General features: G+C 37.4%; 1 protein-coding gene across 5 annotated transcripts in view; it reads left to right on the top strand.

The window, feature by feature from the left end:
- The window catches only part of CYLD (CYLD lysine 63 deubiquitinase), a 69001-nt gene that overhangs the window by 15029 nt on the left and 28261 nt on the right, over positions 1-25711 (top strand). For 4 of the 5 annotated variants that reach the window (XM_053211211.1, XM_053211213.1, XM_027044508.2 and 1 more), the window contains exons 6-7: positions 21863-21961; positions 23541-23657. The exons of the other annotated variant lie outside the window; for it this stretch is intronic. In XM_053211211.1, the coding sequence (XP_053067186.1) occupies positions 21863-21961; positions 23541-23657 (216 nt within the window). The remainder of the gene's footprint in view (positions 1-21862; positions 21962-23540; positions 23658-25711) is intronic. 5 annotated transcript variants of the gene reach the window in all.

Genomic DNA, 25711 nt, shown 5'->3' with positions numbered 1-25711 from the left:
AGTGTATCCATAGATTACTTTTTTAGTAACTAGTCATTATCATCTGCAAATACTAATAGTTTAACTTTTCTTTCTAATCCTTGTATGTTTTATTTTTAAAATATGGTTTCTTATTGTCTTAGCTCTATGAACTTTTAAATGCACATTGAATAGAAGTGGAGGTGGTATCAGCCATCTTGATCTTGCTCTTGATCTATTAAGTATGATCTTTGCCATTGGATATTATTGTGGCGGCCATCATTTATCAGGGTTGAAAAGTTATCTACTGCTCCCGGTTTGCCAAGAGTTTTATCATGAATGGATGTTGAAGTTTATCAAACTTTTCTGTCTATTTACATAACCCCGTATTTCTTGTCTTTTAATCCAATTTCCTAATAGTAAATAAGCCCTCACATTTTTTTTTAATTTAATTTTTATTTTTTGACAGAGAGAGAGAGAGAGCAGGGGAGGGGCAGAGAGAGAGAGAGGAGGAGAGAGAATCCCAAGCAGGTTCCACACCGAGAGCACAGGGCCCGATGTGGGGCTTGAACTCCCGAACCGTGAGATCATGACCTGAGCTAAAATTCAAGAGTTGGCCACTTAACCGATTGAGCCACCCAGATGCCCCAGCCCTCACATTTCTGATATAAATCCAACTTCATCATGATTCATACGTTGCTAGGTCCAGTTTGCTAATCTGTGCATGTTTTAAAATTTAAAAAAAAAATTGCATGTTTAGAATATTTGAAACAAATTTTAAAAATTACATGTATTTAAATTAAAATTTTTTTTATAGTGGTAACATGCACATAACATATACCATCATAACCATTTATAACTATACAGTTCAGTGGCATTAACTAAATTCACATTTTTATGGAGCCATCACTACCATTCATCTTTGTAACAGTTTTCATCTTGTAAAATTGAAACTCTATACCCATTAAACAGTAACTCGCCAAACCCCACCCCCAGCCTCTGGCAACCACTCTTCTAATTTCTGCCTCTATGCTTTTAACTCCTCTGAGTACCTCATGTAAGTGGAATCATGCAGTGCTTGCCTTTTTATGACTGGCTTATTTCCCTTAGCAAAAAGTCCTCAAGGTTGATCCATGTTGTAACATGTGTCAGAATTCCCTGTATTTTTTTTTAAACTGATTTTTTTAAGTGTCTTTATTTTGAGAGAGAAGGGGAGAGACAGAGAGAGAGGGAGAGAGAAAATCCCAAGCAGGCTCTGCACTGTCAGAGCAGAGCCCAACGTGGGGGGCTCAGTCTCATGAACCATGAGATCATGACCTGAACTGAAAGGAAGAGTTGGATGTTTAACCAACTGAGCCACCCAGTGGCCCCAGAATTCCCTTCATTTTTAAGACTACATAATATTCCATTATATGTGTATACCACATTTGTTTATATGTTTATCTATTGATGGACCCTTGAGTTGCTGCTGTGTTTTAGGTATTGAGTATTGAGAATATCGCTGCTATGAACCTGGGTGTAAAAATATCTCTTTGAGACCCTGCCTTCAGTTCTTTTGGGGATATATCCAGACGTGGAATTGCTAGGTTATATGGTAATTCTGCTCTTAATTTTTTGAGGAACCACCATAAGGTTTTCCACAGTGGCTGAATGATTTTGCATTCCCACCAACAATGCACAAGATTTCCAGTTTCTCCATATCTTTGCTAACATTTATTTTCTGTTTTCCTGATAGAAGCCATTTTAATGGGTGTGAAATGGTATCTCATTGTAATTTAGATTTGCATTTTCCTAATGATTAGTAATGTTGAGTATCTTTCCATGTGTTTATTGGCCATTTGTATATCTTCTTTGCAGATATGTCTATTCAAGTCCTTTGCCTACTTTTTAATTAGGTTGTTTGGGGTGTTTTGCTGTTGTTTTAGGAGTTCTTTATATATTCTGTATATTAATGCATTGTCAGATATATGATTTTCAAGTATTTTCTCCCATATTTTGGGTTTCCTTTTTGCTCATAGTACTCTTATAATCCTTTTTATTTTGGTAGAATTAGTAGTGATGTTCCTACTTTCATTTCTAATTTTAGTAATGTTGAGTCACCTCTCTTTTTCTTAGTCCATCTAGCTAAAGTTTTCTCAATTTTGTTGATCATTTCAAAAATCCAACTTTTGATTTCATTGCTTTTCTCTGTTGTTTATTTTGTATTTTGTTAATCTCTGATCTAATCTTATTTTCTTCCTTCTGCTAGCTCTGGGTTTAGTTTGTTCTCCTTTTTCTAGTCCCTTAAATGGTAAAGATAGGTTGTTGCTTTGAGATCTCTTTTGTTTTTCAATGTAAGCATTTATAGCTATAAATTTCCCTCTTAATACTGCTTTCACTGCCTCCCCTAGATTCTAAAATGCTGTGTTTTTGTTTTCATTTGCTTCTAAGAATTTTCCAATTTTATTGTGATTTCTTCTTTGATTCATTGGTGGTTTAAAGTGTATTATGTAATTCCCACACGTTGGTGAGTTTTCCAGTTTTACTTCTGTTTTTTGATAATTTCATCCTGTTTCGGTCAGAGAAGATATTACATATGGTATCTGTTTTTTTAAATCTATTGAGAGTTTGTGGCATAACATATGCTCTATTCTGAAAATATTCCATGTAAACTTGAGTAGAACGTGTATACGGGTGCTGGGCAGAGTGTTTTGTGTTTGTTGTTGTATCTAGTTGTTTTATTGTGTTTAAGTCCTCCATCTGCTTACTTCTGTCTGGTTCTATCCATTATTGAGAGTGGGGGATTGAAGTCTCCAACTGGTGTTTGTGGAACTATTTTTTTTCTCTTCAACTCTCTGTTTTTGCTTCATATATTTTGCTGATGTGTTATTAGTATGTAAATGTTTAAAATGGTTACATCTTCGTGTTGCATTGAACCTTTCATTAACATATAAATGTTCTTTGTCTCTTGTAATCTTTTTTGATTTAAAGTCTCTTTTGTCTGATGTTAGTATAGCCATCACTGCTCTCCTTTGCTTATTATTTGCTTTGGATATCTATTTCTGACCTTTCACTTTAAATTTCTATGCCTTTGGAGCTAAAGTGAGTCTCTTATAGACAATATATAGTTGGATCATGTGTTTATCCATTCTTCAAATTTCTGTCTTTTGATTGGAGAGTTTAATCAATTTACACTTAAAGTAATTATTGATAAAGAGGAACTTATTTCCATCATTTTGCTATTTGTTTTTTATAGGTTTTTTTTTTTACCTTATTTCCTGCATTAATATTGTCTTGTGTATAGTTGATTTTTGTAGTGAAATGTTCCTTTTTCATTTCTTTTTGCACATATTATAGCTATTTTCTTTGTGTTCACCACAAGAATTACATTTAACATCACAAATTTTAGTGATCTAGTTTGAATTTATAATAGCTTAACTTCAACAACATAAAAAAACCCTCTTCTTTATAGCTCTACCCCACCCCTTTCAGTTCTTGGTATTACAAAATTACATCTTTATACATTGTACACCCTAAAGCATAAACTAGTTAAGTGTTCTAAATGCACTGGTTTCCTAAATTATGTGGAAAACAAAAATGTAGAGTTACCAACCAGAGTTACAGTAATACTAGCTTTTAGGCTAATTGTTTTTTTAAAAAACGTGTTAGTCTCTTAAAGCATGTAAAAAACAAAGTAGTATTACAAACTGTTGTTACGCTAATACTAGCTTTTATAATTGCCAATGTATTTACCTTTATCGAGATCTTTATTTCTTCCTGTGCTTGCAGGTTACTGTCTGGTGTCCTTTGATTTCACCCTGCAGGTGGTCCCTTGGGTGTTTCTTTTAGGACAGATCTAATGGAAACAAACTCCCTCGGTTTTTCTTTATCTGGGACTATCTTACTTTCTCCCTTACTTCTGAAAGACATTTTTTCAGATATAGGATTCTTGGCTCATATTAGTTTTCTTTTAGCACTTTGAATACATTGGCCCACTGTCTCCTGACCTCCAAAGTTTTTGATGAGAAATCTGCCTATGTCTTTATTGAGGATCCCTTGTATGTGACAAGTTGGTTCTCTCTTGCTGCTTTCAAGGTTCTTTGTCTTTTGAAAGTTTGATTCTAATGTGTTGGTGTGGGGGTCTCTTTTACTTCACCTTACTTGGTGTTTGTTGAGCATCTTGGACATTTATGTTCATTGCTTTCATCAAATTTGGGAAGGTTTCACCCCGTAGTTCTTCAGACATTCTGTCTCTTTCTCTCTCTCTTCTTCTGAGACTCCCACAGTGTGCATGTTGATTTGCCGTGGTGTTCCATAGGTCCCTTGGGTGTGAGTTTGCATTTCTCTGATAATTATTGATGTTGAACACCTTTTCATATCATCTGTTGGCCATTTGTATGTATTTTGAAAACTGTTCAGTTCTTCTGCCCATTTTTAAATCATGTGTTAATTTCTTTGCTGTCGAGTTGTATGAAATCTTACGTATTTTGGATATTAACTCCTTGGTATTATTTGGTATATTTGGTATACCTTGGTATTATTTGGTATTATTTGCAAGTGTTTTCTCCCATTCTGTCGGTTGCCTTTTTATTGATTGACTCTTTTGGTGGGCAGGAGCATTTTAGTTTGTTGTAGTCTCATTTATTTATTTTTGCTTTTGTAGCTTGTGCTTCTCTTGTCCTGTTCATGAATCATTACCACGGCCAATGCCAAGGGACTTTTCCTGTGTTTTCTTCTGGGAGTTTTACAGTTTCGGGTCTCAAACTTAAGTCTGATTTATTTCAAGTTCACTTATGTGAGGGGGTGTAAGATAGGGATGCGGTTTCATTCTTCTGCATGTGGTTTTCCAGTTTCCCCACCACCACTTATTGAAGAGACTACTTTTGCCGTTGAGTATTCTTGGCTCTTGTCAAGTATTAGTTGACCATATATACATACGTTTATTTCTGGGCTCCCATTTTTATTCTCTTGGTCTTTGTGTTGCTTTTTATGCTAGTACCATATTGTTTTGATTACTATAGCCTTGTAGTATAGTTTGCAATCAGGAAGTGAAATGCTTCTGCCTTTACTCTTTCTCAGGATTGCTTTGGCTATTCGGGGTCTTTTGTGAAAGTGTTATTTTGTAATGAATTTTTCCATTTAATCTTTGTTTCTAAAGCTTTTAGCATAACATTATTCTTAAGATCTTGTATTTTCTGTTAAATCTCAGTAGCATCTGCAGATGTGTCCTTGTTTTCATCCAAAAAAATTGTGTCTGTTTTCTTCTAACAGCTTTTTGCTAGAGGTTTCTTGCTTTCATTTATTCAAAAAAACTTATCTTTTGGCTTTCTTAATCTTAGCTAGGTATTTGTTTTCTATTTTAGTAATTTCCGTTTTTTATTTTCTTTTTGGCTTTTTTTGGATTTATTGTTTTTCTTTCTAACTCTTTAAATGGTTAGTTTAATAATTTTTAGTTTTTCTAATGTGAAGCATCTAAGGGTATAAACTCTATGTACCTGTTTACCTACATTCCACAAAATTTGTTATGTAGCGTCTTGTTATCATTAAATTTGAAACATTTTGTAATTTCCTTCATGATTTTATTTTTTTTTAATCCATTTGCTTTATGGTCCAAGAATATGATACTAATCCTTTGACGTTTGTTGAGGCCAACCTTATGGCCTCGTATGTGATCAGTTTACAGAGATATTCTGTGTATACTTGAAAAGAATACGTTCGCCCGAATTGTAGCTGCATGCATCGCATGTGTATTTTACATGTCCCTTAGATCAAGCTAATTTATTATGCTATACAAATTTTATGTATCATTACTGAATTTTTAATTGCTGGATCTATCAGTTACTGAACAAGATATATTAAAAATTTCTAACACAATAATGGGTTTCTTAATTCTGTGTCTGCTTTAATTTTGAACTAATTACTTGCTGCATATAAGTTCAGAATTTTTGAGTACTTAGAGTTTGAAATTGTTGTATCTTCCAGGTGATTTGAACTATTTGTCATTATATAGTAGCTGTCTTCATTGCTAGTAACTCTTTTGTCTTAAACTCTGTTTTGTATGGTGTGGATAGATTGTGTTCGGTTAGTATTTTCCAGGTATTTCTCTTTTTCAGTCAGTTATGTTTGAGGCATGCTCTTTTATAGCAGTATATGGTGGGAAATCTTTTTTTCTTCATCTAGTTTGGCGATTTGGGTACTTTAACTGGAGGGTTAATCTGTTAATAGTTATCATTACTAATAATTAGATTTATTTCTATTGCCCCATGTGTTTTCTATTTGTCCTTCTTTTCTGCTTTACCCCCACTGTGCTATTGGATTGAGATGTTTTCCCTCCCTTTACTCATTTCATTTTCCTACTCTATCCCCCCTGCTTGTTTTCAGATGGCATATAATTCGAAGAATCTATTCTGATGATCTTTGTCTTTTCATTGTTGTGTAACCTGGTAGCATTTAATGTCATAATTTTTATTATTTTTGAGTTTAGAACTATAATTTTATTATCTATTCTTTATTTGTCCCCTTTTTTCCTTCCTCTTATACTTTTTTCTACTTTTTTGAAGATTATTTGAAAAATTTTAAGAAGTATATGTCAATCTATTGACTTTCTAGCTGCGTTTCATCGTTATATTGCTTTTAGTGCTTTCTCCAGGGATGAAATATATATCCTTAACATTTTAGTGTAGTTAGGGTTAGTATTGTACTACTTTACATAAAATGTAGTTGCCTTGCTACCATGTAAGTCTAGTTACCCCTTCCCCCTCCTTGATACTATTAAGTGTCATGTATGTTACATCTACGTACATTAAAAACTCACAAGAATATGTCGTATTTCTTGCCAAGATAGTCATATATATTTTAGAAATGAAAAGATCCAAGTATCGGGGCGCCTGGGTGGCTCAGTCGGTTAAGTGTGCGACTTCGGCTCAAGTCATGATCTCGCCCTTTGTGGGTTCGAGCCCTGCATCGGGCTCTGTGCTGACAGCTCAGAGCCTGGAGCCTGCTTCAGATTCAGTGTCTCCCTCTCTCTCTGCCCCTCCCCCACTCTCACTCTGCCTCCATCTCAAAAATAAATATTTTAAAAAATTAAAAAAAAAAAAAAAGATCCAAGTATCCACTTGTTAACATTTCCCTTCATCCTGAAAAACTTTTATTGTTGACTGAGGATGCAGTTCTTCTAGAAATGAATTTCTTTTAATTTTAATTAACTTTAATTAATTCATAATTTTCTTTTATCTGAAATGTATTTATTTTGCCTTCATATTTGAAGGATATTTGGGGTGTGTATAGAATTCCCTGTTTGGTATTTGTTTTCTTTTTTGTTCTGCTTTCCAAGGGTTTTCTTCTATTTCCTGACCTCCGTATTTTCTGGTGAACATCAGCAGTCATTTAAATCATTGCCCCTCTGTATGTAATGTAATATGTGGTTTTTCTCTGGGAACTTTGATGATTTCTCCTTATGTGTGACTTACAACAGTTTAACTATGATGTCCCTCGCATTGTTTTCTTCATGTTTATCCTGCTTGGAGTTCACTGAGCTTCTTGGATTTGTAAATTTGTGTCTTTTAACAAAGTAGGAAACATTCTGACCATTATTTCTTTGGTCAAGTGCTTTCTTTGTCCCTTTCAGTCTTTCCTCTCTCTGTGATGTCAGATAGATTGGTATAGTGCCTGAAGTCCTTGAGACTCTGTTATTTTTTTTTCCTCATACTTTTATGTATCTGTTCTTTAGATAATTCCGACTGTTCTGTCTTGAATTTACTGATTTCCCCCTCTCTCGTCCGCATCGTGTTTTTAGGGCTTAAATTCATTCATCCAACGAATTATTCTTTTCAGAAATTGCCTTTTTAAGGTTTTAGAAGTATTTTAAGACTTCCATCTTGTTCTTTTTTGTTTGTTTCTTTAAATAGTTTTTATTTCTCTGGTAAGATAATTGCTATCTTCTCCTTCACTGTGAGCATATTTTCTCTTACCTCATTAAGGATAGTTCTAAGTCCTCTTTTAAAATTCTTTTCTGCCAATTCCAACATCAAAATAGTCTATGGCTTGGTGTGCATTGTGGGTTTTTCTTTTGAGAATGGGTCACAGTTTCCTTTTTTCCCCCCTCTTTTCTCTTTTAGTATGTGGAGCAGTTTTGGATTATAACCTTGTATTGTTCCTTTCCACTGAATTTTGAGTCTCCTTCCTAATCTGCCTGTTTTTTTTTTTTTTTCCTCCCTTCACTCTCCAGTGACTGCTGGCAAAAGTTGTTTTTTATATTTTTTCAGAGTTTAAATCTATTTTTTTAGGAAAAGCGGTCTGATATGAGCTTACTCCATCATAACAGCTGTATTTTTAATACGTATTTTGGAATGTGGAGAGCATTTATTCAAGAAAAAGGGGGATTTCTCTGGGCAGGCATGATGGGTTTTATGATGAGATTTTATTTTATAGTTTTCACCCCCCCTTATTTTCAAGTTTTTATTTAAAGTCCATATATACAGTGTAAATATGTAAATTCCATACAGAACATTCGGTGTAATATTAGTTTTAGGAGTAGAAGTTAGTGATTCATCACTTAACATACAACACCCTGTGTTCATCACAAGTGCCCTCCCTAATCCCCATCACCATTTAAGTTTTTGATTGTTTGAAATACAGTATTGTTTTACTATTGAATTTCCAAGTTTAAAAAAGAAATTGTTTTTAAGCGTTAATACAAAACCGTTATAAGAAGGTCATTTCATTTCTAAGCCAGGTAGTTCCGAACCTTGGGTGATACTGAGCCCAGGGAACATTTTGTAATGTCTGGAGACATTTTTGATTATCACATCTGGGGTGGGAGTACTACTTGAATCTAGTGGGTAAAGACAGAGATACTGCTAAATAAACATCCTACAATGCAGAGAGCAGCCCCCGCAACAGAAAATGATCTGGTCCAAAATGGCAGTATTGCTGAGGTTGAGATATCCTGTCCTAAGCAAATTACGTGACTTACGCTACTTTTATAATGTTAACTTGCTGGATGGCTAAGGGGAATACCTTGTAAAATAAAACTTCTTTCATTATTAAGGTATTCTTACAGGGGTAGCTAGTTCTGTGCTAATGTTGTTTTTCCAGAATCACATGGATAAATGTAATTTAACTTGTCTTACCAAATCAGATATGTTTGTGGGTTTCCATAAAACAGACCCTTAACTGAGAGATGCTGTGGGGCAGGGTTTGAATGGGTGATGGGGATTAAGGAGGGTACTTGTGATAAACACTGGGCGTTCATTGCATGTAAGTGATGAATCACTCAATTATACTGTATGTTAACTAACTGGAATTGAAATAAAATGTTGAAACTGTGAAAAAAAAAATCCAGAGGGTGCTTTTGAAAGCCCCAAGCCTTTTTGGTATAACCATCCTTTTTACCTACCTTCACTGAATTTCGAGTTTTGCATTTTACCAGTAAATGTAATTCATTATGTCAAGTAAGTTGGGAGACTAGGGAAATCGTTAGTTTAGTGTTAAAATTTAAGGAAAGAAAAGATATCTGAAATATAAAGTTGGCTTGTGTATAATTGATTTTGTTTTTCTTAGTCTGCAGTAGGATAAAGATTTTGAAATGCCTCCCCCCGCCACCCCCCCAGACTCTAGCTAGAGCTGTATTTCCTTCTGTATATTTTTTCCATCTCTCAGTTGGTTTGAAATGTAAATGATGTTGGGTTCTACAGTAGCACTTAAAAAGAAAATGAAAGGAAAAGCTACCATTTCTGTTTTTCCTGTGGTGGAATTATACATAACCTGACAAAGGCATTCTGTAATAGTATTTATCTTCAAAAACATTTACAATTCTATTTTATTCAAATAGTGATGTAGGATTAAAATAATAAAAATTAGTTACATGAATCTCTTGGGAATCACTTGTCAGGCACACTTTGATCTTCTAGATCAGTGGCTCTCACTGTCATTATTCCCGGCTCGCAGAGCAGTGACAAGAAAGGAAAATAATGCTTTTTCTTTTTCCTTTTAAAGCTTGATTTCATACACCGTGAACAGAAGATAATTAAGAACGATACCAGCTTTTTATAGTGTAACCCACAAATAGTACTTTTCGCCAACAAAATAAAGCTCACAAATAGATTTAAAAAGTAAAGTTGTCTAAATGAAAATTAGTTTCTTTGAATGGGTCTCCGTCTCTATTTCATGTCATCATTAACACCCTTTCCTGGAGAGAGAAAACGAGTCCTGGTGTCTCCTTTAGTTCCTGAGGTTTTTTCTGGCCCAGTTGCCTTCATTTGTAGGACAAAATTAATACTCCCGGCATTTAAAACTGTTTTGAAGCAGTTTAACAGCTGGTGAGGTTAGGAAATAATTCATCTCTGTCAATTGCTTGTTACGGTGGTCTTCTGAAGAACACCTTTGACGAAAAGAGTCCTCGGTCTGCTTTTCAATTCCTTCCCCCCCTTCATTTCTGCTTTTCAAATGTTAAAAGCTCTAACATAGCTAATTTGACACGTTCACGTTCTTAAAGCTGTTGTGTTGGAGCATATCATTGAGTGCCACCCCTAAATTACACACTTCTGCTTTTTCTGGTCCAGCTTGTGTCTTCTTTTTTTAGTGTTGGAGGTTGGGAATGTAATGCTAATTTTGCCTTGTAGATTACGCCTTGCATGCACATTGGCACAGAATTTATAAGGGTCTCTGAGATCTTTCCCTCCCAACAGTGACCTCCGACTACCTGCTCTCCTTTTGCATCTTTCTTTTTTTAACGTTTTTATTTAAATTCCAATTAGTTAACATACAGTGTAATATTAGTTTCAGGTGTGCAATGTAGTGATTCAACACTTACAACCACACCCAGTGCTCATCACAACAAATGCTCTCTTTAATCCCCATCCCCTGTTTTCCCGATGCCCCCACCAACCTCCCCTCTGGTAACCATCAGTTTGTTCTCTGAAGTGAAGAGTCTGTTTCCTGGTTTGCCTCTTTCTTTTTTTTCTTCTTCCTTTTTGCTCTTTTTTTTTTCTTAAATTCACCACAATCAAGATAGCATACCTATCACCTACAAAGGAGATGTCCTTTGTGATCACTTCCTCCCACTTCTGTCTGCCCTGTCCCCCCCAAAATCCAGGCAACCACTGATTGATCATCTTTGTGTCAGTATACATTTGTTCATTTTTGGGAATTTTATATATGTGGAGTAACTCAAGACGTGCTCTTTTTTTGTCTGCCTTATTTCAGTCAATATAATTCGTTTTTGACTCATTCATGTTTTTTTTAAATTGCTGAGAACTCCATTCTGTGGTAGGCTGTAATTATATATATTTTATAAGTATATTAACATTTAGTGTAAATAATTTATGTATTACTTAATACGTATTAGTATATTACAACTATAAAACATAGTTTACATATATCATCGATTCTTGCTGATATTTAGTCTTTGACACAGAGCTTCTAAATCCCTTGGAATTTCCTAGGTGATGAAAGCGTCTTCTGTTCTAACGAGGTGACTCCTGGTGGGCTGCTGGATGGGGACTGGTCCCTGGCAAGACCAAGCTTGAACTTCCAGCTCCAAGCACCATCCTCTGGAAAGGGGGGAGGGGCTGGAAATGGAGTCAGTAATTCATCATGCCTACTTGATGGTCTCCGTAGAAACCCCTAAAGTACAAGGTTTGGAGAGCTTGCAGGTTGCTGAACACATGGAGGTGCTGGGAGAGTTCTGTGCCTGGAGAGGGCGAGAAGGCTTTGTGCCTCTTCCTTATACCTTGCCCCGAGTATCTCTTCATCTGGTTGTTAATCTGTATACTTTATTATATCCTTTATAATAAAATGGTAAATCTGAGCGTTGCCCCTTAGTTCTGTGAGCCATTCTAGCAAATTATGGAACCCCAGGAGGGGGTTCCGGGAACGCTGACAACCTGGAACTTGTGACTGGTGTCAGACATGAGGGCATTCTTGTGGGACTGAGCCCTTAACTTGTAGGATTTCCTTCTAACTCCAGACAGTGTCAGAATTGAATTGAATTGTAAGACACCCAGGTGGTGTGGGAAAACTCCCCACATATTGGGTGACCAGAAGTGTCAAAAGTGTTGTGTGAGAGTAAAGGAAAATACACCGTTTGTTTTCCCTGTAAACGTATGGATATTACCATTTTATTTAGCCATTCATTTGTTGATGGCCTCTGGGTTGTGTCTAGTTTTTGGCTCTTAGGAATAATGCTGCGATGAAAACTCGTGTGAGGTCTTTGTACGGTCATAGGCCTTGGTTTCTCTTGGGTAGATCCTTAGATGTGGCATGGCTGGCGATTGTTTACCTTGAAGCAAAAATGAACATGCTAGACCTGCCAAACGATCTTTCCAAAGTGGTTGTAGTGTTTACATTCTGTGTAGCAGTGCGTGCAAATTCCAGTTCTTCCCCTTCCTTGCCAACACTGCGTGTGGTCAGTCGTACAGACTTTAGCTCTTCTGTTGGTGGTAGCTAATTCTGGTTTAACTCACATTTCCCTGTGACACCTTTTCATGTGCTCATCTGTCATCTTGTGTTTCCTCCTTGGTGGAGTATCTGTGCACATCTTTTGCTAGATTAAAAAAACTTTTTTATTATTGAATTTTGAGAATTCTTTATAAATTCTGATAAGCCCTGTAACAGATACATGATTTGAAAATATTTGAGATTATAAAGATTTGCATGCAGTTGTAAGAAAGAATACAGAGAGATCCTGTGTACCCTTTTCCCCAGTAGTAACATCTTGTAAAACTAGAGTACAGCGTCACAGCCAGGGTGTTGACAAGACGCAGGGCATTCCCATTGCCACAAGGATCCTTCCTGTTGTCCTTTTTTCACCATGGTCCTTCCCTCCTTAACCTCTGGCAGCCACTAATGTGTTTTCCATTTACGTAATTCTGTTATTTCAAGAATGTTATACAGATGGAATTGTACAGCGTGTAAGCTTTTGAAATTGGCTTTTTTTCTCATTCTCTGGAGACTCGTCAGTGTGTGCGTATCCCTGGTTTATTCTTTTCTAATGCTGAGTAATAAATAGTCCATGTCATGGATGTACCACTGTTCTATCACTTACCCATCAAAGGACATCTGGTTTGTTTCCAGTTGTGGGCTATTCTAAATAATGCTCTCATAAACACTTGTGTACAGTGAACAAGTAAACGTAAGTCTTCATTTCTCTAGCATAAATGTCCAGGTTTGCAATTGCCAGTTGTATGGTATTTGTATGTTTAGTTTTTTAAACAACTGCCAAACAGTTTTCCAGAGCGGTTGTACCATTTTATCTTACCACCTGCAATATATGAGTGATCCGCTTTTTCCACATCTTCACCAGCGTTTGGTGTTGTCACTATTTTTTTATTTTAGTAGTAATATCTCATTGTGTTTTTTTATTTTAAGTTTTATTTATTTTTGAGAGCGAGAGCACGTGTGCTAGTGGAGGATGGGCAGAGCGAGGGACAGAGAGAATCCTAAGCAGGCTCCGTGTTCTTAGCACAGAACCCAACGTGGGGCTGGAGCCCACAAACCCTGAGGTCATGACCCAAGCTGAAATCAAGAGTCAGCCGCTTAACCAGCTGAGCCACCCAGGCACCCCTCAGTGTGGTTTTAATTTGATTTTCCCTGATGGCTCACGATGTTGAACATCTTTCATGTACCTGTGGCCATCTGTCTTCTTTACTGAAATGTCTCTTCATCTCTTTTGCCCATATTTTATTTGGATTCTTGCTTTTTTACGGTTGAGTTTGGGGATTCTTTATATATTCTAGATACTAGTCCTTTGTTGGATGTGTGGTTTGTGAATATTTTATCTCAGTGTGTGGCTTGTCTTTTCCTCCTTTTAACAGGGTCTTTCACAAAACAAAGGATTTTGATTTTTATTAAGTCAAAGATACAATTTTTTTTTTTAATGGAACATGATTTTGGTATTAGGTCTAGCAATTTTTTTTGCCTAGCTTTAGATAGTGAAGATTTCCTCCTAAGTTTTTAAAAATCAAAATATAATTCACACGGCAGAATATTCACTCCTTTTAAAATGTACAATTCAGTAACATTAAGAACGTTCACAGTGTTGTGCAACCATCACTGCTGTCTAGTTCCAGAACTTTCTTATCACCCCAAACGGAAACTCTACGTTCATTAAGCAGTCACTCACTCCCCTCAGTCCCTAGCAAACACACATCTGCTCTCTGTTTCTGTGATTGCCCTGTGGACATATGGACCATTCACTATATGGACATTTCATATAAATGAACTAAAAAACATGGCCTTTTTTTGTCTGGCTTCTTTCACTTAAGCATAATCTTTTTAAGGTTCACCCATGTTGTAGAATAAATCAGTACTTCAGTCCTTCTCATGAGAAACAATATTCTATTATATAGATATAGTACACAGTTGACCCTTGATCAATATTATGGGTTTGCACTGTGTGCATCAGTGGATTTTTTTATAGTACAGTAGTGTAAATGTATTTTCTCTTCCTTATGATTTTCTTTAAAAAAATTTTTTTTAACGTTTATTTATTTTTGAGACAGAGACAGAGCATGAACAGGGGAGAGGCAGAGAGAGAGGGAGACACAGAATTTGAAACAGGCTCCAGGCTCTGAGCTGTCAGCACAGAGCCCGATGCGGGGCTCGAACTCACGGACCGTGAGATCATGACCTGAGCCGAAGTCGGACGCATAACCGACCAAGCCACCCAGGCGCCCCCTTATGATTTTCTTAATAACTGTTTCCTTTCTCTAGCTTGCTTTATTGTAAGAATACAGTATGTAATACATATAATATACAAAATACGTGTTATGTTGTTAACATTGACTACCTTATGCGTAAGGCTTCTGGTCAACAGTAGGCTATTGATAGTTAAGTTTTTGGGGAGTCAAAAGTTATCTGCAGATTTTCAGCTGCATGGGAGTCAGTGCCTCAAACCCTCCTGGTGTTCAAAGGTCAACTGTATTTTCTTTACCAATTCATCATCAGTGGTGGCCGTTTGTATTTCCAGTTTTTGACATTTATGAAAAGGATGCTATGAACATTTGTGTATAAGTTTTTGTGTGGACCTACTTTCAATTATCTTGGGCATGTGCCTAGAAATGGAATTTCTGGGTCAAATGGTAACTGTATATTTAATCATTTCTAGAACTCCAGGTTGTTTTCTAAAGTGGCTACATATTTTACATACCTACCTACAGTGTATGAGAATTCTGATTTCTTCACATCCTTGTTCTTTCTTTTTAAAGTTTTACAGTTTTTCATTTACATTTGAGTCCTTGATTCGTTTTGAGTTAATTTTTTATGAGGTGTAAGACTTAGAGCTGGTTTTGTTTTTTGGTTTTTTTTTTCCGTTTTAATGTCAAATTGTCCCACCACCATTTGTTGAAAAGACCTCTTTCTTCCATTGAATTGCTTTTGTACCTTTGTCAAAGATCAGTTGGGTATATTTGTATGGGACTATTTTTTGATCATTTTTTTCTTTTGAGAACTTCTTTTAGATCTGCTGGTGACAAATGATCTTTGTTTCTCCTCATCTGGAATGTCTTGCCTTCCCCATCACTCCTGGAGGATATTTTCACTGGTTATAAGATTCTGGGTCAAGAATTCTTTTCTCTCAGCACCTGGAAAATATTGTGCTACTTCTTTTGGCCCTCCCTGGTTTCTGATGAGAAATCTGCTCTCATTTGAATTGCTTTTTTTTCCCCTATAGGTTTTGTTTTTCTCTGGCTGCTTTCAGGAATTTCTCTTTGACTTTAGCTTTCTAAACTTTAATTATGATGTGTCTTGGCATAGAATTTCTTTGGGTTCATCTGTTTGGTGTTTGCTCAGCTTCTTGAATTGGTAAATTTGTGGTCTCTTGCTGCATTTTGTCAGTTTCAGCCTTTCCTTCTTTGAGTACGTTTTCAGCCCTAGCCCCGTCTTTCTCCTCTCCTTTAAGATTCTGATGAAATAAATGTTAGATCTTTTGTGAAGTCCCACAGGTCCCTGGGTCTCTGTTCTTTTTCTTTTGTTCTTTTGTGTTTTGTTTTTTTTTTTTTTTGATTCAATTTTCCCTGTGTTGTTCATGCTGGATAATTTGTATTATTCTGTCTTTAAGTTCACCCATGACTTCCTGTGTTTCCTCCATTTTGCTATTGAGCCCATCCACTGAGCTTTTTATTTTCGTTGTTATTTCATTTTCACTCCTTTATATCTTCCGTTTCTTTGCTGAGACTTTCTGTTTCTTTGATGAGGTTTCTGTCCTGTCGTTTTGTTCCAAGTATGTTTATAATTGCTTATTGAAGCGTTTTTATCAGGGTTGTTTAAAATCTTTGTCAGATAATTCTAACCTCTCTGTCATCTCGGTGTGGGCATTTATTGACTGTCTTTAAACATTCTTAGGAACTTCCTGGTTCTTGGTATAATGAGTGATTTTTGTTTGAAACCTGGACAGTTGGGTATTAGGTTTTGAGACTCTAGATGTTACTAGACCTAGAGCCAGCTTTTAGCCAGCTTTCTTCGACCCTGCTATGGCCGGGGAAGAGGAGGGGAGATGCCACCTAATTATTGCCAGGTGGAGATAGAAGTCTTCTTCCCTCGGCCTCCTCATTCCTGCTGGGATGCGGTGGATGTTGTGGCTCTTCGCATGGTCTCCAGTGACACTGTGATGAATGTGGCCTTATTGCTGGTGGGTTACGGTGAAAGTCCTCACTCCCCACTAGACCTCTTCTGATACCAACCACCCCAGCAGGTAAGGCAGAGATGGAAGTCTGGGCTCTCCATGTGGTCTCCACTGACACCATGGAGGTGGGAGAACTTGTCATCAGGTGGTGGCTCCCGACTTGGCTTTCTCTGATATCACACAACTGGGGCGTTGGAGCACTTTGTAACGGCCTCACATGAGTGGAAGTCTGGGCTCCCCACTTGGTCTTTTTGGAGTGGGTAGGGCCAGTGTTTTTTTCCTTTGGTGTTCGGCTGGTGTTGAGTGATTACTGTCTAACATTTTTCGGTCTTACTAGGTTTCCTCTTTTCTCATCCTTTGACGAGAGAGCGCTGACTTGTTGGGGCTTTCTTTGGTCTGTGCCCATTAATGGCTCCAGATTGCTGGCTTCCTCAGCGCTAAGTCTGGGATACATAAGGCAAGAAGAAAACCCAGGGAATTCGCCGCCGTGTTGTTCTTTACGTCCAGAACTCCTTAGCTGGTCTGCCTTCTCCTCTCCACCTTGTTAGAATCTTCTCATTTTGTATGTTATGTCCTGAGTTTTTAGTTGTACTTATCATGAGGCATAGGAAAGGTATGTCTACTCATTTTCCCAGGAGTGGAAGTTGCCTCTGTTATTGTAAGTTAACAGCAGATCTGGGGCATCATTTCCTATTAGTACGTGTATTGCATACTTAATCTTTTGTTTAAATTATGCATTGTATTTCATTTTATGAATGTGCCATGATTTTTTTACCAGTCCCCTGCTGATGGACGTTTCGGTTCTTTTTAATCTTTTGCTCTTACAAGCAGTGCTTTAGTGAATAACTCCATGTATATGCATCGGTTTGCATGTGTTCCAGCGTAGCTAAAAGATAACTTCCTGTCTTATCATCTGGATCTTCTTAGACAAGATAGAAGAGTCAGTGTCTCCTAAAGTAAATCAGGAGAATTTCATTTTAGACAGATATCCTTGTGAAAAAGTCACTCCTTGTGCGATGTGTGCTTAGAGCTACTTTCCCACAGTTGACACACTGATTCTAGTTCTGAGCTGGTGATGGACACAGGACAGAGGCAGCTCCTTTTCCTTACGGCAGCCCTCAGATATTCAAAGCTGAGTGTCTCTGGGACCTTCATCTTCTGTGCTCCAGCCTAAAAACTTTGTGTCATTTTAGCCATTTGGCTGTGGTATGATACTCTGAGTGAGATGTGGTTTGTTGAAGATGGTTTTTTTTTTTTTTTCTTAACACTTGAGCATCTAAAGGGAAATGGAATACTGTAATCCATTATGTGGGCTAATGGTTGCTATCGACAAACTGACAAAAAAAAAAAAAATTGGGGGAAAGCCCTGTTACCGTCTGAGTTGTATTCCCAGCGACCCCTGTAATGCCTTCCTTGCATTACAGATGGATGAGTGCATTTATAAATCAGTGAATTAACGAATACTGAGCTTACTCTTGAATGAAACCCCCAATTTTCTTTCATGCACCCTTCTACTTCTAATTCTATGCTTGTATGGTTGATTTGGAGGACAGCAGCAGGACCTTGCTTTTGTCCCTGTTACACTTGATGTCGTCAGTGCCCTTCAGTCTTCTAACATTTTCAGATCGTTCTGGATACTAAGTGTGTCTTTGCATGTATTGTTTCTCCCTCAACACCACGCCATCGGTACTCATCTGAGTATTTAAATGGGATATATGGTGCTCACATTCATATAAAATATTCATAAGATATTTTTTTGAAAAGGTTAACTTCCTGGAGGTAGAGTTGCTGGGTCAAAGGGTAGGTGTATTTTATATTCTGATAGATAATGCTATATGGGCTTCCACAAAGATTGCGTGAATCACCTTAAGTGTCGTCTATGTAGACAGCACTCCTGCTCGTACGAGACAGAGCCCAAAAGAAGGTTAATTTGAAGCACTAGACCTGCGTATGCAACTCTGATGTCATCTGATGGGACCTTCCGGTTTTGTGTTCAAAAAATTTTCATGTAAAATGATCTAAAATAGGAGGAAAACACTTATTTGGATCAGTAATCCTGCCTCATAGAGGTCTTTGTGTAGTTGCTATGTATATAGTATTTTCGGTATCTGGTTTTATAATACCTCATTTTACCCAAGTAAACTTATATTTTCTCTAGTAGCTTTCTCCGTGGATATTAAACTCTCATTTGGGTCTGAATTATGCTCTTGTGGCTGATGATGTTAAGCAGCACATCAATTAAGGGATTTGTCTCAATTTAATGGGTCATTCAAATTCACAGGCATCTCTCCTGCTTTGATTGTTACTGTTAACTAGTTTGTTGTTATGATTTTCAACCCAACATTCTCGAAGGGATTTTTTTTGTATTTCTGATTAAATTAACAAGAGTGATGGATGAACTGCTACTTTTATCATTTTTTTACTGAATCATAATTGGCAGAGAATACTACATTAGTTTCAGTTATACAAGATAGTGATTCAGTATTTTTATACAGGACAAAAAAATGAATGCCATGATAGGTCTAGTCACCATCTGTCACCATACAAAGTTATACTTTGTATGCAATATTACTGACTGTATTCCCTATGCTGTACCTTACATCTCTGTGATTTTTTTTTTTTTTTTTTTTTTTTTTACTACAAAGAAGTTTGTACCCCTTGATCTAACCTTTCAGCCATTTGCCTGCCCACCTCCCCCTGCCCGCAGCAACTGCTAGTTGTATCTAGGATTCTGTTTCTGTTTGCTTTTATTTGTTTTCGTTTTTTTAGATTCTACACATAAGTGAAATCATACAGCATTTGTCTTTGTCTGACTGATTTAACTTAGCGTAATACCCTCCAGGTCCATCGATGTTGTGTGTGTGGCAAGATCTCATTCTTTTCTATGGCCGAGTAATATTCACGTGTGTGTATCACATCTTCTTTATCCATTCGTCTGTTGGTGGACACTTAGGTTGCTTCCATATCTTGGCTACTGTAGGGATACACATGTACTTTTATCATTTTGGATGTCGTCCTGCTGTGTGCAGGTAATGGATACTCTTTGTCTGGTTTCTTTTACTCAACACAACGTCCATGTTGTGTATATCAGTTTATTCTTTTTTTCTTTTCTTTTCTTTTTTTTTATTGCTGTGCAGTGTTGTATGGTACGAACAGGTCACAACTTGTTGAGCTACTTTGCTGTAGAATGGATTGTCTCAGCTTTTGGTTATTCTGAATAAGGATGCTAGGCACATTTTTGTGCATGCCATTTGGTGAACATGTCATGCTGTCTCTTTTAATAGCAAGCAGAATTGTTTTAATCTCACAAAACTGCCGAATTTATTCCTTATCTTGCTTACTTTCCCATACTTACCTTTCCCTGAGGTGGTAATCTCTTAAACTCCATTCGAGGCAGAAGGCTTTGGTTTGGGATCATGAGCATAGTAGTGGCAAGGAAACGATATTTGGTATGTCACTGCTGGAGGGCAGGTTAGATGTGGCATGCGACCCCTCATCTGCATAGAATTCGGTAGGAATATCTGTTCCTCAAAATCGGTATTTGACCTTCTCTCAGACAAAGTCTAAGTCTGTCTCCTAAGGTAAATCAGGAGATTTCATTTTAGGCAGATGTCACTGTGATACGGCGGAAGATAACTACTGTTTCCAACTCCAGTGCTCGTCGTATTCCCGGTCTTTGAAGCCCTCCCCTAATCACCAGCAGGAGGGTCCCAGTCCCCAGTGGCTCATCCATGTGGCCTGTTACTGCCAGGCTGCCTCACTTAAGACCATTTGCTGCCTTTGTTAGAATTACCACTAGCTGTATCATGCATGTAGGGTACAGTATGCACGTGCATATCTTTTGAACACAGACTTATGTGTAGTAATTACAGTTAATAGTGGGTATTCGTTTTCTTTAGTCAACTCATATGCTGTAATTTGGGAACTGTTGCTAGTGACTAAGAAATTTTACCTTCCATGGTAGCTTTCTTCTGTGATATTTGGAGATATTTGAATGGCTAATCATCAAAGTATTAGTAAATAGCTTTTACTATATCACCTGGTTGAAACCATGGTTATTTGGTATAATTTTTGAATTAAAATAATTTTTCATTTGATCATATTCTGAGACCCTTAAGATATAGATTAACACTGCAATCTCCCCCCTCCACCGTGATTTATATATATTACCAAACATGATTTATATGTAATTCATTCAGTATTATTTCCTTTTTCTAACAAAATGGCCTTTTCCTTGTGTTTAAAATGTAAAAAATTATCCTATTTTTTTCTTTCTGTTCTCAAAAATCCACTGTGGGTGCTATCGCTTTTGCTGATACACAGCTTTATCAGGTATGACTCCTAAGTGTCATGTTGGACTCTACAGATATGTTGTTGAAATTTCCAGGGGAAAAACTGCAGATTGACTTTTCTACGTTCGTTTGATCAGTATTTGTGAATATCTCATGAAAATTACTGGCCTTTAAGGTTTAGAGTCGGCTACGTATCAGAAACAACTTTGCCAAATTTATCACACCTAATATTCCAAAAAGGAGTTTCAAGTGTTTTCTTCAAAAATATTATTGATATTTTTCTCTGGCTTTCTTCATCATTAATCTGTGTAGGCTTCTTTGCGTTTTTCTTGTTTATATGTTGTATATGTTTGTATACTTGTTAGTGTTATTCTTAACATATATGATTTTTACAACTGATACATATTTCTAACCAGATTTTTTCCAAACTGTGTTCCATGAAATACATTAATCTGAGATGCTAAGTAGACTGGGACAAAAAATATTGTAAGATACATTTATTCTATCCCTCTTTGAAAGATTCACAGTACACATCAGCATATTAAAGGTTCTGGTGTTATGCGGTAAAGAAATGTGCCTCCCTTTGTTTGTCTCAGCATCTTCTAGAAATACTTGAGTGTGGAACACTTCCTAACACACTGGGTGTTCTGGGGACACCTGGGGACCTCCTGCAAAGAACTTAGTGGAGCTGTGTGTCCCTGTAGTGTTTTAACACATCAGACAATAGTGACTAAATTGATTAAATTTCCAAGACATTAAAACACTTAGCTGAATTGTATTTGGGTCATATTTTGTAGAAATTATGTTTTGAAGTACAGCATTGATTTTTTTTCCCCGTATCCTCTTTCAGTACTTTTGTCGACCTTTAAAAATTTGTAAAACTGCTGTTGGAAATGCTGCCTTTTTGTAGGAAAGAGGTATTTTTTGGCTGCTGTTGTCATTGCTTGCTTAATTGTTTCTCTTCTGTAAGAATTTGCTTTTATCCTTAAAAAAAACACGTTTACCATTTCAGATAGCGTGACACAGGAAAGGAGGCCTCCCAAACTTGCCTTTATGTCAAGAGGTGTTGCGGACAAAGGTTCATCCAGTCATAATAAACCAAAGGCTACAGGTATGGATCAGTAGGCTACGGTTCTTAGATATTTACACGCTATCTGATTTGCCATAGCATTGAAAAAAGGTTGAAAGGTTTTACTCAGTGTACATGTAGGCTCTCTTCTTCCCAACGTGTTTAGTATTTTACCAAAAATTGTTTATAGACGCTCTTGCTAAAGCCAAGAGTTCCCAGCCTTTTTTTAGGCGATGAAAAGTTTTCCGGGAGGACCTTGTTGTCTTTTGTTGGTTTCTGTCAGCTGGTTTTTGGAAGCCCCTACCTGTGACATTTGAACCTCGAATTTAGAGTCGCAACTGTACAGAAGAACCATATCTGGATAATGTTAGATGGGATAAAGCATATCGGGAGTAATTATGTGGATTTTGCTAACAAAATGTGGCACAAGTTAAATTCCAAACTGCTAAGCAAGAATTTTTGTCTCTCTTCCAGAAACTCCCTCACAATGCATGTGGAGTTCTTCGCGTTTTTCTTTGGCTTCCACATATTTTATAGTTTTAAAGGATGGTAGTTCTACAAGCGAAACAGCTCATTTAAAAAGCTGTGAGAATGTTTGTTAACTCAGATGTGGGTTAGGAGAAGAATATTGTTTCCTCAGTTATCTGGTGAACAAAACTTGTCTTGGCCCGTTTTAAAGGAAATTGTATTTTAGGAAGTATTTTATGTGACCCTGGACCTGGGGCGACTTAGGATTAAATAGGACACACACGTAATAGTTATCTTTTAAGTCAACCTGTAGATCTAGATAGGATAGCTCACACGTGTTATTCTCACTTAAATATAAATAGCCTACAGATTTTTCTGAAGACATGTGCGTTACTTGTGTTGTAGCAGATCTTAGTTATAAGCATAAAGTATAGAGCTATCTGCTTTAAATTGAAAAGTTAAAATCAGATTTGTTATGGTTTCTGGAGACCCCCCTGGTCGCACTTACAGCATTTCTTCTTAGTACTGAGGCAGGGTAATGCCTTGAAAGGTCTGTAATGTGGCCACACTCACTCTTTCTTACGTTAATAAATCTAATATAGAAAAAAATAAATCTGCTTCCTGTTTTCAAAGACGTGAAGCAGTGAAGCAAGGAATTTGATGACCGAGAATTCCCAACTGTTTAAACTTTATATTTTTTAAACTTAATTTGTGCATTGATTTAGGTCTACAACATTTAAAGATCACTTTCTTCCGAAAGGAACTGTCTTAAATTAACAGGTTAAATTTGGGAACTAACAGGTTCATCAGGGGAAATTGGGGAATGGTGCTGTTGACATTTGGAAATAAACCATAGTACATGAAGTAATTTTTAAAAGCAGTTGGTCTTAAAAAAAAAAATAGCAGGCTTTTCTTTTAAACTTATTCCTGTTCCCCTCCTATATTGATTCTTGGGTGGAAGAGTTTTTTGACATTGCCAAAATGGTTACCAAATTTTTAAAAGTTGAAGACGCTAATAAAATACATTGCGTTTGTGTACATCTGTTGCTTTCTTAAGCAATTGTTAACATCATATGTATGTTAATTTCTCTTAGGGAAAAACTTTCACACCATATTGACTTTATTTTTAAAAGAAACTTTTCTTGATCCATAGGACCTACCTCAGACCCTGGAAATAGAAACAGATCTGAATTATTTTATACCTTAAATGGATCTTCTGTTGACTCACAACCACAATCCAAATCAAAAAACACATGGTACATTGATGAAGGTAATCTGTAGTTTTAGTGTTCTTTTAGCTCGTCAGAAAAAAATGGCTTTTTCACCAGTGTATATAGTTTTGGAAACAGAATGAGTAGAACATTCTTTATTAATATGGCTGAACTAAAATATTGTACACAATTTGAACTGCACTGCTGTTAAGACTAATACAGCATTCAGAAAATGTATTAGTAGCTCGTTCTCTTCCCTTACCTGATCTTTAGGGTGGATTTCTAGAATCAGTGGAATCATTTAAAAACTTTTCTGTCTCGTCTTTCTGTGTCTCTTTTAAAAACACTCCCTTTTTGCCTTCCCTTGGTTCAGGGACATCATTTTTTTTCAGGTTTATTATTTACTTAGTTCTTCCCTTCAACAAATATTTATTGAGTGCCTACTGTGTGCCAGACACTCTTCTAGGCACAGAGGCTATAACGGTGAGGGAGGAATAGACATACATGGTCCTTGCCCATTTGGAATTTATGATCAAGTTGTTGAAATAGGCATTAATCAGACCATCACAGAAACAGCATTGCAATCATGATGAGTGCAGTGAAGGTACTTGATACTGTGAGAGTCTATTGAAGGTGGATTTTACTTATAGGGACTCAGAGATGTTTCTCTGAGGAAGCAGCATGAGCTTAAGTTTACCAGAGGAGTGGGAGATAACACAGCGAAAGGGGACAAAGAACCTTCTCTGCGGAGAGGATGGCATATGTAAAGGCGTCATGGAAAAATGGAGCCTGTGTTTGCTGAAGGCTAAAAAGAGCCAGAGTAGCTAGACCAAAGAGAGAGGCAGAACATTTTATGAGAAAGGCAAACAGGGCCAGGGCATGTGGAGCCTGGTGTGCTCTATTTAAAGGAAAAGAGGAAGCCACGGAAGGATTTTCAGCAAGGGGTGACATGACCAAGTTTGCCTTTTGAAAATCATTCTGGCTGCAGGGTAGACAGTGGCTCGAAGCGGGGACCATGTGGCTACAAGGGCACCGCTGAAGGTTGTTGCAGGGTCAGAAATAGATTCCAGCAGCTAGGGCGAGACTTGTTGGGGGAAGGGGTGCCGGGGGGGGGGGGTGGGGAGGGGATGGTGTAGGAGATATTTAGGAAGTGACTTGAGGAGACTCACAGATGCACTGAGAATGAGAGCTGGGGAATAAGAGGTGTCAGTGATACCCTTGGTTTCCCGGCTTGCAGGCTTCTCAAATTGTAGAGGAAGGTGATGAATTTGATTTTGAGTATGTTGAGCCCCAGGGGCCCCTTAAACTTCCCAGACGTGATTTGTCAAATAGACAGTTGGATATATAGGTCTGTGGCTGAGAAGAAAGTTACGAGTTCTCTGGAGACGTACATCTGCAGGTTGCCCTCACATATTTGGTGATTAAAGTTTTGTGAATAGTGTCACCTGAGGGGAGGGTGTGGGGTAAGACCGAACCCTGAGGAATGTAGTGGCTGGGAGGAGGAGAAGTCTTCAAAGGAGACAGAAAAAGCCACCAGAGGGAGGTGAGGAAAATCAGGAAGTTGTTGGGTCAAGAAGTCATGGAGCTGGCAGCCTTGAATGCTCCTGAGAGGGCAAGTAAGGCGAGGATCACACAAATACCTGCTGCATTTAGCCAACGGAAGCCATGATGACCTCAGTTACGCTTCTGTGGAGTGAGGAAATGGAGACGTGAAGTTTGGGCTTCATCCTGGATTCCGCTCTCTCATGAGTCACATCCGGCCGTCACGGAGTTTTCTGGATCTCCTCCTCTTCGGTATCAATAGACTCTTTCCCGTTTTCTTCATTTCTGCAGCCACTGCCTCCGTTCAAATCCTTTTTTGCTGTCTAGTTAATATAACGGCCTTCCACCTGGTTTGTCTACCTCAGCCTTGTTCCTTCTGAATCGATTCTGAACAATAATAACCATCCTCGCCACCGTCTTTGTGGTCACTACCACCATCACCACTGCGGCCGACGTATCTTGACGACTTATTACGCCAGGCATTGTGTTACACCCTTTGTATGCATTATTTTGTCCTCATAACAACGTTATGAGGTAGGTGTTTTTACTTTCTCTTTTGTTACCGTGGCTA

This window comes from Acinonyx jubatus, chromosome E2 (assembly GCF_027475565.1).
Source record: "Acinonyx jubatus isolate Ajub_Pintada_27869175 chromosome E2, VMU_Ajub_asm_v1.0, whole genome shotgun sequence".
Lineage (NCBI taxonomy): Eukaryota > Metazoa > Chordata > Mammalia > Carnivora > Felidae > Acinonyx > Acinonyx jubatus.
The sequence above is the reverse complement of the archived record's forward strand: the minus strand, read 5'-3'. Positions and strand labels throughout refer to the sequence as shown.